At 47.9% G+C, this 15,865-nt stretch overlaps 1 protein-coding gene across 3 annotated transcripts in view; it reads left to right on the plus strand.

Annotated features, from left to right (window-relative positions):
* Positions 1-15,865, plus strand: part of ABCA1 (ATP binding cassette subfamily A member 1) — a 136,964-nt gene that overhangs the window by 97,474 nt on the left and 23,625 nt on the right. For all 3 annotated transcript variants that reach the window (XM_030859138.2, XM_030859136.3, XM_030859139.3), the window contains exons 19-32: positions 70-241; positions 1,288-1,419; positions 2,281-2,423; positions 2,652-2,789; positions 3,628-3,848; positions 5,077-5,149; positions 6,102-6,304; positions 7,402-7,450; positions 7,643-7,756; positions 8,856-9,004; positions 10,678-10,802; positions 12,081-12,179; positions 14,557-14,746; positions 15,754-15,848. In XM_030859138.2, the coding sequence (XP_030714998.1) occupies positions 70-241; positions 1,288-1,419; positions 2,281-2,423; positions 2,652-2,789; positions 3,628-3,848; positions 5,077-5,149; positions 6,102-6,304; positions 7,402-7,450; positions 7,643-7,756; positions 8,856-9,004; positions 10,678-10,802; positions 12,081-12,179; positions 14,557-14,746; positions 15,754-15,848 (1,903 nt within the window). The remainder of the gene's footprint in view (positions 1-69; positions 242-1,287; positions 1,420-2,280; positions 2,424-2,651; positions 2,790-3,627; positions 3,849-5,076; positions 5,150-6,101; positions 6,305-7,401; positions 7,451-7,642; positions 7,757-8,855; positions 9,005-10,677; positions 10,803-12,080; positions 12,180-14,556; positions 14,747-15,753; positions 15,849-15,865) is intronic.

Below are 15,865 nucleotides of genomic sequence, written 5' to 3' on the forward strand. Positions count from 1 at the left end.
CCCTGCGTCTTGACACTCCACTCATCAGTGTCTTCTGTGGGCTCATTTCCATCCTGTGTCTTCTCACAGTCTGCATGGAGGAGGAACCCACCCACCTGAAGCTGGGCGTGTCCATTCAGAACCTGATGAAGGTTTACCGAGATGGCATGAAGGTGGCAGTTGACGGCCTGGCCTTGAATTTCTATGAGGGCCAGATCACCTCCTTCCTGGGCCACAATGGAGCTGGGAAGACCACCACCATGTAAGAAGAGGGTGTGGCTTTCTCAGAGTCAGCCACAGGAAGGTTCTGTCCTACAGTTAGAAATTCATACCTAAGAACATTGCCTTGGTTACCGGGCCAAGGGCAGAGCATATGAGGAATTGATGAATGTAAAAATGTTATCTAATCACAAGAGTGCTTTCCAAATACTGGTTTTTCTCTAGATATTATTTCTTCAGGTTAAAATAGACTGGAGGCCTTTAGATGACCTTTCCCCTTCGGTTCTCAGAATTCTGCAGTATTTTTGGAACCTGAGACTGTGACAAGTCTGAGAAAAGGTCTCCTTTGGAGTTGGTTTGGTCAGAACTGTGAGGCAAGAATGTGGAAAGAGAGATTGGCTGTACTGGTGGGAGGAAGTAATTTCCAGGAACTCTGTCTCTAAGCAGATGTGAGAAACAGCTGGGCAGCTGGCTGGCTGTATGATTGCCTTCTCTGGGACCTATAAGGACCTTATAATGGACAGCTTCAGAAGGGAGCACAGGCGATAAACACACCAGCGTTACCTCAGTGGCTTTCAATGTAGTCCATCAGCCATTGCAGAGGGCATTTTGGTGGGGGAAGAGGTAATCTCTTCCTCCTGTTTTTCTTTTATATATTTTTAGCATGCAAAATCAATATATTATGAACATTGCAGAAACTCTTTAAAAGGTGCGCAAAAATCCTAACTGCCAAACACAAAAATTACTTTTATCTTTGAATCATTTGTTCTGCTTTGTCCCTTTTACTTGGACATGATTTTAAGCATAAAAAGAATATATGCTTTAAAGTGTACTTCCCATTGTAAATTGGAATCTTCATTTAAAAAATGCTTGTGCTGAAACTGCCATTTCCAACACATAGGCCCACTCCTAGCTGTTCACTGAAGCAGAGACTCCTTCGCTGTGTCGGGGTCTGTTGGAGTCCATTAGGAAGGAACGGGGCTGGAGGGTTGCTGCCTCTGCCGTCTGCCCGGACGCTGCCGCCTGGAGTGGAGCTTCAGGGCAGGAGGGCCAGTGCTGACTCCTGTACTTTAACGTTTTTGTCCTTAGGTCAATCCTGACCGGGTTGTTCCCCCCCACCTCGGGCACTGCCTACATCCTGGGGAAAGACATTCGCTCCGAGATGAGCACCATCCGGCAGAACCTGGGGGTCTGTCCCCAGCATAACGTGCTGTTTGACATGTGAGTACCAGCACAGCCTCTTTGGAGGTGTGTCGTGAGTCACGGGTAAGCATTTTACCACCTTTGGGGGTAGCAGACCTCACCTTCCTGGATGTGTTGAGGGCAGGTCGTCCTTTGATGTTGGAAAGTAACAGAATTGTGGGATGGGGAATGTTATATCAGTCCAGCTGGTGGATGTAGGCCTGGGAAATGGTGCTCTCCGTTCCTGTCCTTCTGGAGTAAGGACATCCTCTCTCCCCACACACCCTCCCTGAGACCACCACCGCTCTCACCTGGCAGTAGCTCAGGGCCCTTGATACGTGGGTCCCGTGTTTCCTGCTCAGAACTTTTGCCCCTGTTCAGCCTGCCCATCACCAAGCAGGGAGCCGCCATGGTGAGCAGAGAGAGACCTGAGCTCTGTGACCTTGGGCGAGGGCATTCCCCCTTCTGAGCCCCGGTTTCCTCACATCTACAGTGAGCAGCCCGGGCTTGTGTCCTCCACAGGGCCCCCCTTCTCTCAGGGCTGAAGTCCTTCGAGGTTCAGGAGGGCTGCTCCAGGCTAAGGCCGAGGCAGCTCGTTGGTTGGTGGGGCCTTGGGGAGGGCCCTTTGAGGACCTGCCACTGCCTGACGCGCGGGGGCCAGGCCAGCGGGGAATCGGGTGGACGTGACCTGTCACCCTGCTGCTTTGGCTTCTCACGTAGCTCATGTGACTGCTCACTGCTGTTCTACCTTGAATCCTTCCTGGAGATTATTTTTCAGAAATTGATAAAGTTAAAAAAAAAAGTGGGGAAAGAAAAATGTGCCTGTCGTGTTCTGGGGGAGGAGGCACTGTGTTCTGTGCGTCCTGGGGGCCCGGAGCCGACCTGCCCCTCTGTCCCCAGGCTGACTGTTGAAGAGCACATCTGGTTTTACGCCCGCCTGAAAGGGCTCTCGGAGAAGCACGTGAAAGCAGAGATGGAGCAGATGGCCCTGGATGTTGGTTTGCCGCCAAGCAAACTGAAAAGCAAAACAAGTCAACTGTCAGGTGAGGCCCAGAGCTGCCTTCCTCATCCAGCGCACCCCCCCCCGCCCCCGACTACACACACGCAGGAAATACAGCTGCCACCGTGTCCCCGGCTTCCCCGGGGAGTGGGAGGGTGGGTCAGAAACGTGTTCCGGGCTTGTCCCCAGGTGGGCACCTCCATCCCTCTTTCGCCACCTCTGCTGTCACTCACTGGGGCTGGCCCTGGATCCTGTCTCCTCTGTCCCATAGGTGGAATGCAGAGAAAGCTGTCTGTGGCCTTGGCCTTTGTTGGGGGATCCAAGGTTGTCATTCTGGATGAGCCCACAGCCGGCGTGGACCCTTACTCCCGCAGGGGAATATGGGAGCTGCTGCTGAAATATCGACACGGTAACTGATGTGTATTTACTCTGCCTTCTGGGCTGGGAGGGGGAAGGAGGGAGGGCCGGCCTCTGGAAGAGTATCTCGTGGCTGTTCCTGCTAGAGCAACAGAATTGCTTTCAAGGAAAATGTGGAGCTGAGCTCTGAGCTCCGCCCTGGTGTGCAAGTGGGAGGCCTGGTATCCAAGACCCTTCAAGTTTACACTTCATTCCCTAGGGGCCTGCAAGGAGAAGAGAAATGGGGATAAAGGGCATCCTCTGTGGGCCCCCAGGGCTCCCTCCAGCCTAGAACTTTCACATGTACAGTATAATTATGGTCTCCTATAGACTGAGATTCCCAAGAGCCAAGGCTGTGTTGTCCTTCATCTCTGTCCCCACGTGGGGCACTAAACTTGTGTGCTGACAGAGTGGATGAATGGATGGGAGAGGTGCAGTCAGCTTAGAGGGGTAGAAGGTACACAAGGTGGTACAGTATGAGGGGCACAGCTCTGGAGTCAGCTCAAGCTGGCCCGAGACCTTGGAAAAGTCATTTAACTTGCCTAAGCTTCTTTATCTATAATGGTGGGAGTGCCCACCTTACAGAGGATTAAGTTAAATGAGAATGCACCTAGACCACGTAGCACACTGCTGGCATGTAGCAAGTTCCCAAATAAACATTCCCGTCCTTCATTCTGTGAGGGTGCAGCAGCCGTCCTCACAGCACTGCCATCCTGGGGGTCATGAGCACACAGGCCTCGGGGTCTTTCTCCCAGGCTTTCCCCTGCTCGTATTTCTGTAGTTCTGGCCACTGCGATGAGTGAGGACAGCAGGCCTCACCTGTGCCTCGTCCCTGTGTTTGTTCCCGGCAGGCCGCACCATTATCCTCTCCACACACCACATGGATGAAGCGGACATCCTGGGGGACAGGATTGCCATCATTTCCCATGGGAAGCTGTGCTGCGTGGGCTCCTCCCTGTTCCTGAAGAACCAGCTGGGGACAGGTTACTACCTGACCCTGGTCAAGAAGGATGTGGAGTCCTCCCTCAGCTCGTGCAGAAATAGCAGTAGCACTGTGTCGTACCTGAAAAAGGTGAGTTGCAGCCTCAGTGCTGGGCTGGTGCCGGGTCCGGGGAGTCGGGACTCATTGGCTGTGAGTGGCTAGTCCACATCTGCCCCATTCTGCCACCTTGACGCCACCATCTCCCTGCTCTGTGTCCCTTTGGAGTCACGTCGTACCTCCTACATGGAAATCTCTGGAGACTTCTGTTCCCATCATGCTAGCTCTGTTGAATCCCATTTCCTTTTTCCTATGGAGACACAATGAGTGATGGAGAAGGCCCTTAGAGGACTTAATTTTGTTGAAGAAGAAAGACTTACCAAGAGTTACGAGCCTTAGCTGAAGAATGCCCTGCTGTGCCTGCTCATTTCCTTTAAATCTCATTGACCTTAACTTTTAAACTACAAAACGGCAAATATATATTGAGCACCGATTTCATGCCAGACACTCAGTCTGGCAGACTCTGGCCATAAAGGAAAATCATGATAATAGTTGCAGCATTGTTATCATTTGCAAACTTTTTTTTTTTTTAATCTATCATCTCAAAGTACAGAGCAACCCTGGGAAGAAGGTATTGCAATTATTATCCCAGATGCGAGAAGTGAGGCTTGTAGGGATTTAGTTTATTCAAGGTCACCCAGCAAGTGAATAACAGAGGTGGGACCAGAGCCCAATAACCAGGTACATTTTCCCCTGTATTGCAGTACATGCCTGAGATTTATTTGTGTGTGCAAACACTGGCACCCAAAACACTTACATCCCAACCTTGACCTCCTGTCCACTTATTTATCTTTTAACTAATGTCTTGTGAGTCAAAGTGCAGTCTGAGACAAGCAGCGTCAGGATCACTTGGGAGCTCATTAGAAATGCGGAAACTTGGGCCCAACTCAGACTTACTAAATTAGAATCTGCATTTTAACAAGGTCCTCTGGTGAGGAAACACAAATTAAAGCTTGAGAAGCACTGAGCTAGATAACCAGGCAGGTAAATCCCACGCCCAAGATGGTCGTTGAGGGCCTGGTTACGGCACTCACTGGCAGGCCACAGTTCTTTGGAGAGCTCTGCTTCCCGTGCACACAGCCCATGTGTCAGATCAGACGGTGGCCTCAGAAGCCAAGGCAGCCCAGTTGCATGCCTCCCAGGAGAAGCCCTTTGCTCCGGTTCTCACACGATAGAGCTTCTCGGAAGCCCCCAGGTGAAGGTGGTGGGGCTGCACCTTGCTCGGTCCCTGACCCATTCTTACCTCCTTCTTTGCCATCAGGAGGACAGTGTTTCTCAGAGCAGTTCTGATGCTGGCCTGGGCAGTGACCATGAAAGTGACACGCTGACCATCGGTAAGGACTCTGGGGTTTCTTATTCAGGTGGTGCCTGAGCTTCCCCCAGCTGGGCAGAGTGGAGGCAGAGGAGGAGAGGTGCAGAGGCTGGTGGCGCTGACTCAAGGTTTGCTGCTGGGCTGGGGCTGGGCGGCTGCGGGAGAGGGTGCAGCTTGGTGGCGGATCGGCCTGACGCTTGCCGGGGAGCCTGGGGCTTGGTCTGGGAGCTGGCAGGGCAGTGTCCCAGAGCGCTGAGATGATTGGGGCTGGGGGGATCCCTTAGGGGAGTGGGTCTGGCTGCACACTGGACACTGGAGACCAGGGATGTGGAGCTGAGTAGCCAAGCTGATAGTGGAGGGATTGAGGTTCAGTGCCTAGGGAGGGTGAGTGCCCAGGAGAGGAGCAGCCCACTGGATTTCCCTCAGGAGGTGTGTATAGGAGGCCAGTGTCACCAATAACACATATGGAACAGAAGCCTTTACCCTGGCCATGTCTTCCCCATCCTAACAGCTGGCTGTTCCCAGGAAGGCTCTGGCTCTCCTTCCGTGCCCTGTTTGATTAACCCTCTATTGAGGGACATAGAAGGAGCCGCCTTTAAAAGGTTAGAGAAAGGTGAAGACTCTTTTACAGTTCCTTTAGTCAAGCTTTCCATTGAAGAATCCTAGCACTTAGGCAATAGCCACCAGGCTTTCCACCTCAGAAGGCCGGCCAGCCAGCCAGCCACCCACCATGCACTGAGGACCTACACTGTGCCCGGCTTTGGTGATACAAAGGTGAATAAGACCCAGCCCCCGCCCCCAGGAACTCTCAGGTCAGAGATGAACACGTGGAATGACCTCAGTGTCTGGACCATGTGTGCTGTGTGGGCAAGCGGGCTCCTAAGGAGTAAGCAAGGGAGAAGGTGGAGAGCGGCCGGCCCCTAATGGGGGGCCTCGGAGTTGGCTGAGCCGCGTCTGTTCTTTGGTCCCTACAGATGTCTCCGCGATCTCCAACCTCATCAGGAAGCACGTGGCCGAGGCCCGGCTGGTGGAAGACATTGGGCATGAGCTGACCTACGTGCTGCCCTATGAAGCCGCCAAAGAGGGAGCCTTTGTGGAACTCTTCCATGAGATTGATGACCGGCTCTCAGACCTGGGCATCTCCAGTTATGGAATCTCAGAGACTACCCTGGAAGAAGTAAGTTCGGTGGCTGGCTGTCAGAATAGAGCAGGGCCAGCGATCCCGGCGTCAGACAGGCAGCCTGCGTGCCCACTGGGAATAGGATCACCATGGACCTAGGCATTGAGTGCTTAGGTCGTTGGCATCTGGGTTGTGTTGGTTCCAGTTAACCCTTTAAGGTTGTAGTGGGAGATACAGGAAAGAAGTATTAGGATTGCTCCCTGGTATGACTGTGTCATGACCATGCATCGGAAATGGCCAACATTTATGGAAAATCTACTTGTGCCATGTGCTAACCTTGGTGTGTTTTGCTTTTTTCAATCATTGTAACTTCATTTAATCCTCATAACAAGATGAGAAAGTTGACATTCAGGGAAACCAAGCAAGGATTCAGAATCAGGGGTTTTGGGCTTCAAAGCTCATACTCTATTACTGTGTAAGCAGTGCCTCCCTTTAGAGAGACCTCAAGGGCTGGAAGGGGTATAAAATTCTCTGGCCCAGTAGTCTCCAGGTTTGACTGTGCAGCAGAATCATATGAGAATATTATTGACAATAAAAATTCCAAGGCTCAGCTCCAGGGTCTTTGAATCAGAATTTCTGGAGGTAAGGCCTTAATGTCTGTGCTTTTATTGCATGCTTCCTGGGCAGCGTCTGGGCAGATCAGAGTTTGGGAATCATTGGTCTAGTTCAGATTGTTTTCTGATGTTGGAATCCCTGCCATAACATTTCTAGTGATGGGAACCCCTCCTCTCTTGATATCCTGTCTCGGATAACCTATCACGGTGTGCTAGCCTACTCAAAGATTTGGGGCCATAGACTTGGAAGAAGCCGCTTGGCTCATTCCCTGTAGGTTCAGAACAAATTCCTCCTTCCGCAGTGTCCTCATGTCACAGCTTTAATTTGAAAATGATTGTCTGGATTGATAGCTCTCACCATTGGGGAAATGTTCTCTGGTAAAAACGGCTTCTCTCCCAAGTGACTCTGACAAAGTGTTATCAATAAATGAGTCTTCTACGTTTTGTCTTTAGGGGCTAGCGTACCATTCAGTCATGTAATAATCATGGCAGTTGCTCTCACAATGTGGTGCTTATGACACTCTCACTCTTATTTTTCAGATATTTCTCAAAGTGGCTGAAGAGAGTGGGGTGGATGCTGAGACCTCAGGTAACCCTCCAGGGGGGCTGCACATTCTCTGGGCTGTGCCCCCTGTAGGCTGTCTTAGCTCACCAGGCTTGTGCCTTTCCCTTCAAATTGTTTTATGACATTCTTACTTTTAGTGGATAGATTTGTTACAGATTCAGAGTTTGTTTTGCTACAAATAAAGTGAAACATGGGGTTCCTTCCTTTTGCCTTCAGATGGCACCCTACCGGCAAGACGAAACAGACGGGTCTTCGGGGACAAGCAGAGCTGTCTTCGCCCATTTACTGAAGATGATGCTGTTGATCCAAATGATTCCGACATAGATCCAGGTCCGTTTGGGCAAGATCTTCATTCTGTTGCTAGAAAGTGAATTTCTCTCTTATGTTCTTCTCCGGTGTTATCTTTCGAGGTCCTTGAACCAGGATGACAGATGCCTACAGGGTCCAAAGGGAAGAGAGAGAATGAGAAAAGCCACTTTCCCCTTTTCAGGGTTGTGTATACAGTCAAACCTGAAAGAGCCTGTCCTCACCACTTCCTTCACTGCACTGAGATCGCTCTCTCAAGATACACACACATCAAAAGATGGCCCCTCAAAAAAAAAAAAAAGATGGCCTCTCAATCCTCTGAATCCATTTCTTACCTTTTCTCGCGTACATTAGGTGTTTAATTGTTGAATAAATGTTCTCTGAAAGGACGGAAGATTTTGAAAGAGCGAGGTGCATTTGCTTTTAGAGTTAATTGGACCCTTAGACTTAGCTGTTTTGGATGAGTGTGTCCCTGCGTATTTGACTGGGATGGAGAAGCGGGAGGCAGGAAATGAAGCAACTATTGGTAAGATGTCAAGCCACCGCAGTTAGAAATGGTTTGTTTAAGACAAGGATTTCTATAAAAATTTTTTGGAACAGAAACCTTCCTGACTCTCCCATGCCTGTGCCACGTGAGTGTGTGACTCTCATGTTCTCCCTAACTTCATACATCGTTAGTGCTTAGATCACTGGAATGTGTCCACCTTTTACCAAAAATATAATAAATGGGAGACAGATTGCTATTGTGTGTTCTCAAGTATGTCAGCCTACTTACATGGCCTGTTTTGTAGAATATTCTGTAAGAAATTGAGGATGACTTGATTCATCTGAATGGCTTGACGTAGCACCATTATGTGTGAACATCTCTCTTCAGCTGTCTCAAAGCACCTTCATTTTTCTGTGCTCATCAGATAAGAACCCAAAGGCAGGGACTGCTGCTGTCATACGTTTGGGGTCATCCCTCTTCCTTGGATGTGAATTTGTCACCAAGGCCCTTTACTCCTTTACTTTTACCTTCAAACGCAAGCCTCCAAGGTGGTTGCTGAAGATGCTGGAGGGAGGAGCGTGGGGATGTCAAAAATGCCTGATATAATAGGTGACCTTCAGTGTTGGCTTTCTGCAGAATCCAGAGAAACAGACCTGCTCAGCGGGATGGACGGCAAAGGCTCCTACCAGGTGAAGGGCTGGAAACTCACACAGCAGCAGTTTGGGGCCCTTTTGTGGAAGAGGCTGCTGATTGCCAAACGGAGTCGGAAGGGATTCTTTGCTCAGGTGAGAAGTGCTGTTCCAGGCCAAGGACTCAGCCTTCCTTGATGGGCTGCAGGCTCCCTGACCAGTGAAGACAGGGTAGCATCATTGTTATAAGATGGACACTGGAGCCAGATGATCTGTATTTCAATCCCAGTTCTGCTTCTTGCACTCATGTATCTGTTGCAGGTTACTTTTCTGAGCCTCAGTGTCCTTATCTGTAAAATGGGGATAATAATAGTATCTATGATATAATTGTTATGAAGATTAAAATGAGTAAGTGATTAGAATGAACCTCACGTTAGTAATTACCGTGTGTTAGTTTTATCGTAAAGGAGAGTATAACAAGGACAAAGGTTGGAAAAACTGGCTGGGCAAATTAAACTTTCATAACTTCAGAGATGATATGCCCAGATGCACTCAACATATGAACTTATTGGAAACTTTATTTTTCTCTAAGTTGATGTTTATCTGAAAACTGATAGAAAAGATAACCAGAGGTCAGACAAAAAAAAAAAAAAAAGCAGAGAAGACTCATTACACTCTTGCCTGCATGTCAGTGTTTGCACGCTAACTTGCTGGGTTAGGAGGGATGAAATTATTCTAGTCTATAAAATCAAGAAGTATAAAGAAGTTGCAGAGATTCTTCTCTACAGACTATGTAAGTAACGCACAGAATATGAGTTTGGAGTGCATAGACTTAGGTTTGAATTCTGGTTCTGCTACTTATTGTCTCTTTGGCCTTGGGCAAGTTACTTAGTCTCCCTGAGCCCCAGTTACCTTGTTTGTTGATTGGTGATAACGATATTACTACTTAGGGTTGTAATGCTAATTAAATGAGATAATGCTCATACAGTTTTTTCCCATGGAATTAATCACCTAGTGATTACTTTTCTACATTGAAACGCGAGAACATTAGAACCAGGGGCATCATTTGGATCTTTTTTTTTTTAATGGATAAATTTCTCAGGAATAAATGAAAGGAGCTTAGAGTTTGCTTATAAAGTATGTACAAGTCATTGTTTTCAGAGAAGGTACAGGTGTAAAGTTTAAGGTGGTTTAGTAAGGATTTCGATTAATCGTGCTTTTTGAGGCCATCAGGGGAAGAAATAGCTGCTATTCCCTTTCCATGGAGACAGTGCTGTAGAGTGGTTTTATCAAAGTATGGGATCTGAATGGGTCACCTAGTCTGTCTGCAGATTACAAATGAGAAGACTGAGACCATAGGGGATGTGACTTTTCATGGATACGCTTATAGTAGAGAAAGAACAAAACTACAGGTCTTCTGGCTTCTGGTCCAGGCTTCAGCTCTCAGCTTTTGTCTGAGCTGAGCTCATGGCCAGTGTGGTCTTTCTCAGGTTTTCAGAGAGGAGAGGGACCTGGTGTTCTAAGTCACCCTGACATGTGACCACTGTTTACTCTGTGAAGTTCTCAGCTTGGTGCCCCTGTCAGGGGGCCACAGCCTCTGGCCTTGTGTTGCCAGCTTCCAGAAATGCCCCGGAGGGAAGAGGTTTAGATTTCAGTCTCCATTGCTTCCAACCTGCCAAGAATGCCTTGGTGGAGCTGCGCCCTGTGCACACTCGAGTGATGGCTGGTCGGAGAGGCTGGCTGGACTCACGGGGCCTTGCCCTGTGGCCTTCTTTCTAACCCTTGTCCTTCTCCTGCGATTTCTCTTCCCTCCTACCCCCTGGTTATAGATTGTCCTGCCGGCTGTGTTTGTCTGCATCGCCCTGGTGTTCAGCTTGATCGTGCCACCCTTTGGCAAGTACCCCAGCCTGGAACTTCAGCCCTGGATGTACAACGAACAGTACACATTTGTCAGGTATGCGTTTGCCTTCTGCGCCCAAGGTGGGAGGAGACCTCAGGCCGACCAGGGTGTTTACTGTGCTGAGGGCCAAGGGGAGGGGGACTCGAGAGTTACACAGGGGCATGGATTTATCAGCTGTGGCTACAGCCCTCACACAAACTCATGTTAGATGCAACGGACAGCGGTGAACAAAACCTGAACTAACAGGCCAGTCCTGTTACCGCATTTAAACTCCATTCCTCTTTATACGCTGTTGTGAGGAACATACGTGTTTTATGTAAGTAATCTGCCCTTGCAAAAAAATCTATGATTGAGCTATAATATATTTGGATTTTCATAGCTATGTCTTTATTCTGTAGTTGAACACATGGCTTCCATACACTCAGAGCATCGCACCTCCAGGTTCTTGTTTTCTGCATGATGCAATTCGTGTATTTATTATTTAGTCTTTTAGCTTATAGATAATAGCTAGCTAGTGTTTGTTTTTTAGACCAAAATGCCAGCTGCTCTGTAACAATCCAACGCTTCAAACAAAAGGACAAAGGAATTTCTGCATCACGTTATACAGGAGTTTTCCTCAGTCCCATAGTGTTTGTAGATCTTTTGATTGGGGAAGCGTGTCAGTGATGTCAAAGGGAAGCTTTAAAGAAAAAAAAAAATATATATATATATATATATAATATAACATGTGACTCAGTCTCTTTTTGTCTAATCCCATGCTTCCTTCCTATTTAGTGAAGGTTTACTTTCTTCTTTCCTTTCCAAGCTGCTGACCTTGTATTGCCCGGGGCTGTGGAACACATGGGCTTGTTTTGTGTTTGCAACCTGTACTCATCGTTGTTTGTGTTTTCCAGTTGTCCGTGCAAACATTCAGCCCATAAAATCAGCCTGCCCTTTCCTAGAAAATCCCTGTGGTCTATGCCTAATGGATAATTGTGAAAGTACTTTTGAAATACTGATCTTTAATGAATTCATGTACTTCACGTTAAAATATATACGTACATGTGTGTATATATGTGGGTGGGTGTGTACACATGCGTGTGCACATCTCTATACATATAACTTACTTACACGAGCTCCGCTTTGGAGTGCTGTATGTTACCTTGATAACAAATATATGGCCAGAGGCTGAGTTCCTTGTGGGTGGGTTCTGTGTTTTATTCATTTCTGTTTCAAGAGTTTGGCACACAGGAAGTACTTAATAAAGTGTTTAATTAAAAAACAATCACCTTCCTCCTCCCGATTCATGGTTTTAATGCATTGCTGAGCTGGCTGCCTCTCACGTACCTACAGTAATGATGCTCCTGAGGACGTGAGCACGCAGGAACTCTTGAGCGCTCTCACCGGAAAGCCTGGCTTCGGGACCCGATGTATGGAAGGAAACCCAATCCCGTGAGTGCCACTTGAGCTGTGAGCCCCGCCACGGCTGGCTTCTTGTGCTTGTCACCTGCTTTGATCTCTACACTGCTTTTATCATTTGTATGCCACATGGTGACTACCATCATTTGCCCTTTGAAACATTTTTTATTTTAGAAAAGTTAATATAGAGATTTAATCAGACCACCTAGGAACAAACATAACAAACTAGGAGAGTCTTCTAGCATCTTGCCAGGCAAATGACTATAGACGTTTGTTTACTGCTTTAGAAATGAATATTTAATTTAAATAGTACTTTATACTGATCCCTTTTCTCCAGCTCCTATACCTAAGTGCAGAGACAGGCTCCCATTATGTATAATTTGCAGTTTTGTTTATCAGCTTCTTCACTCTAAAAGCCTGAAAAGATGGCATTGTTTTTATAAAAATGGACATTTTCTTCTTTCAGAGTTGCGTATTTTTATCATATTCTCCTTCAAAGTCCTTTAAAAAAAAGTAGGCAGTGTATAAATAAATTCAGTGAAATACCCATACGACTCTAAGTGTATATGGGAGGAAGGCATGGCCAGAGATCTTTGTGAGTAAAGACAGTGAAGAGAGGTGAGGTGCTTCTGAGAGAACCCAGTGATGGTAGAGGCAGGTTCAAGTTTCCAGGCTCAGGTAGGTTGTTAACCACAGACTGAGGAATTATGGAGAGTGTGGGAAGGTGTGGATAGATTGGAGAAGGCCTAACTTGAATTCCAGGTTTTAAAGGGAAGGTAGTGAGCCTGCAGGAGACAGACACCGCCTGTGTGTGCAAGGTTTCAGAACAGATTGCTAAATGGATAGCCATTATGTGCTTGTCAGCTCTTATCAATTGAGTGCTTACTGAACATTTGTTAGTACTTAATACTTGCTAAGTGATCAATCCTGACAGTATCAGTTCCTAAAACACAAGATGACCAAGGTGGAGACGGTCAGAGATTTCACAGGACTTTTGATGAGATTCCACTTGGAAGTTCTCTGTAGGCGAGAGAGGAGAGTGAGATGAGGTAATAACGCAGGTAGGTGGACTCATCACATGCCAGCTCAACAGTATGGACTCATAGATGGACACCAGCCAAGGAAGGATCTGTAGGAGCCAGGCCTGCATTGAGAGGTGCAGGCCTGACCTCACAGGTTCGCAGCCTGGGGGCAGAGCACCCACTGACGTGTACTGGGGTCCGTCTGATGTAAGGGCCCCACTGTGGAGACTTCTAGGTTTTTCAGAAAGTAGTGGAACTGATCTCAGCCAGTGATCTTGTGAAGGTTTTAGAGCGTGAGCTTCAGGACGGCACCATCTTAGTCTGACTTTTCCATTTAGTCCAGGTGCTTTAAAGAGAGAACTAGAGGGCAATCCACAAAACTGTTCATTTGATAGAAGAATCATCTAGACTGTGGCTCTGCTTCAAATTGTAGAGTTTTGAAAGGGAAGGGATGTTAGAAATGCCTTGTTGAAATGTGACTTATTGAGACAAGTCATTTCATACTTTTGTTTCACTAGTGGAGAAAATAGGCCCTGAGAGGGCAAGTGACTTACTGATGGTATCACAGTAATTCAGAGCTCAAGTCAGACATAAAGGCCTGTCTTTAGTTACCTGGGATGCTTGCAAACAGCCTAGCTCTTCATGTACCAACTACTCTGACCCCTACTCACTGTGCCCCTCCCAATTCTCTACTCGTTTTGAAACATAAAGTGCATCCTGACACTCTCCACCAGGTTTCAGCACGTTGAACATAAAATTCAGACTCCTCGCAGGCCTGTGTCCTGTGGCTCCCGCCTCCCTCTCCTCATCTCCCATCACTCTCCCTCGCAGCTCATCACATTCCAGCCCCACTGCATTCCTGTTGTTCCTTCAACGTAGAACACTCGGGACCTTTTCACCTGTGCTCTGTTGCTTCTGCTTGTAATATTTTTCCCCTGCATCCCTGCCCAGCTTGTTCTCTCCCAACATTTAGGTTTTGGCTGAAGTGTTTAATTGTTTGTTATCGAACTCTTTCCTGGGAATACAACCTCCATGAAGGTTGTATTTGTCTTTGTCTTCTCACCCCAAATTCTCAAATATGCAGGACAGTGTCTGGCACATAGTAGATGCTCAGTGAGTGTCTGTTGAGTGAACACATGGGTGAGTGATTGAATGCTGGTGATTGGATTGACTTGAGTTCGGTATATGAGCATTTAGGCCCTCTTTGTGTTCCATCATCCTTCACTGTAAATGAGTTTGTAACTTACAAGTCTGTGGGGCGGATCAAATAACCAATTGATGAGGGGATACATGCATGTTTGCAGTTGTTATTGATTGGTCCTGTGCTCTGAGGCAATAGGAGGGGCCAGGCCCTCTTGGGTGATCCTACCTTCGACGTCCCTTTGCAGAGACATGCCCTGCTCGGTGGGGGAGGAGGAGTGGAGCACCACCCCCGTGCCCCAGACCATCACGGAGCTCTTCCGAAACGGGAACTGGACGATGGAGAACCCCTCCCCCGCCTGCCAGTGTAGCAGCGACAGAATCAAGAAGATGCTGCCCGTGTGTCCCCTGGGGGCTGGGGGGCTGCCTCCTCCACAGGTGAGTCACTTTCAGGGTGTGACCGTTCACGTGGGGTGCAGGGTGGGCTTGGGGAGAAGGAATGGGTGACCTGCCGTGTCAGGAGGGTCTCTTTCAGTCATGATTCTTGTCATAGGGAAAAGCATGTGAGTTTTGAGAGGAGGGGCCTTGGAGCACATTGTTCCTGTATCTGAGGGAGCTTAGCCTGCTTCTCTCTTTTGAAGTCAGCCTAGTTTCCTTAGTGGTTCGAGGTCCAACCAGAATACGACACTCTGGATCAATGAGCTGTGGAAGGCACACTGTGGACTCTCCCCCAGTGGTGGTGTCACGGGACAGACTGTGACAAGCCCAGCTTCATCTCTGCCTCTGCCACAGATGAGCTGGTGACCTTGGACAGGTCACGCTGAGTCCCTGGGCCTGTTTCCTCACCGCTGAATTAGGGAGGCTCGCCCATAAAACTTCTGTGGGTCTTACAACTCTGACATCCTCTGAAACTCTGGTGTGGGAAACAGTTGTGAGCCATTTTTTCTGAGAATGATTTCAGGAAGAGGCTTGCTTTTAATGTCTCTCTGCTGCCTTATGAGCATCCAGGTTGCAGGGTGAGGAGAAGGAATTTCAAATGGTGTTGAAAACTTAAAGCAGTCCTTCCTGATTGCGTTTCTTCAAAATAAGAGCTCATCTCTTCATCAGTATAACTCCAATGAACAAAAGAATTTGCTAGGCATAGTCAATGGTGCTGGTCCCTGAAAACCTTTTGTAACCATAAAGAATGATACTTCACGGTCTAACGCTTAGTTGTTCAGAATAATTTGCTGGGGCTTTCCTTGGCTTGCCATAATGGCCCTGCTGAGAGCAGAATGGATCAGACCTTGGTGGCTGGCTGATGGCAGAGCCTGGGCCCTGTGGGCAGAGTCTGGTCACACTGTGGTACATGTTTGAGGGACATGTGTCATTGTTGTCCTTGATTTGTTTTCTATTCCAATTCTGGTCCATAAAGACACATGCACTTGGTTTTTCTGTGATAACAGAGAAAACAGAACACTGCGGACATCCTTCAGAACCTGACGGGAAGAAACATTTCGGATTATCTGGTGAAGACATATGTGCAGATCATAGCCAAAAGGTCATTATTTACTCAAC

Source organism: Globicephala melas, chromosome 6, assembly GCF_963455315.2.
Source record: "Globicephala melas chromosome 6, mGloMel1.2, whole genome shotgun sequence".
Lineage (NCBI taxonomy): Eukaryota > Metazoa > Chordata > Mammalia > Artiodactyla > Delphinidae > Globicephala > Globicephala melas.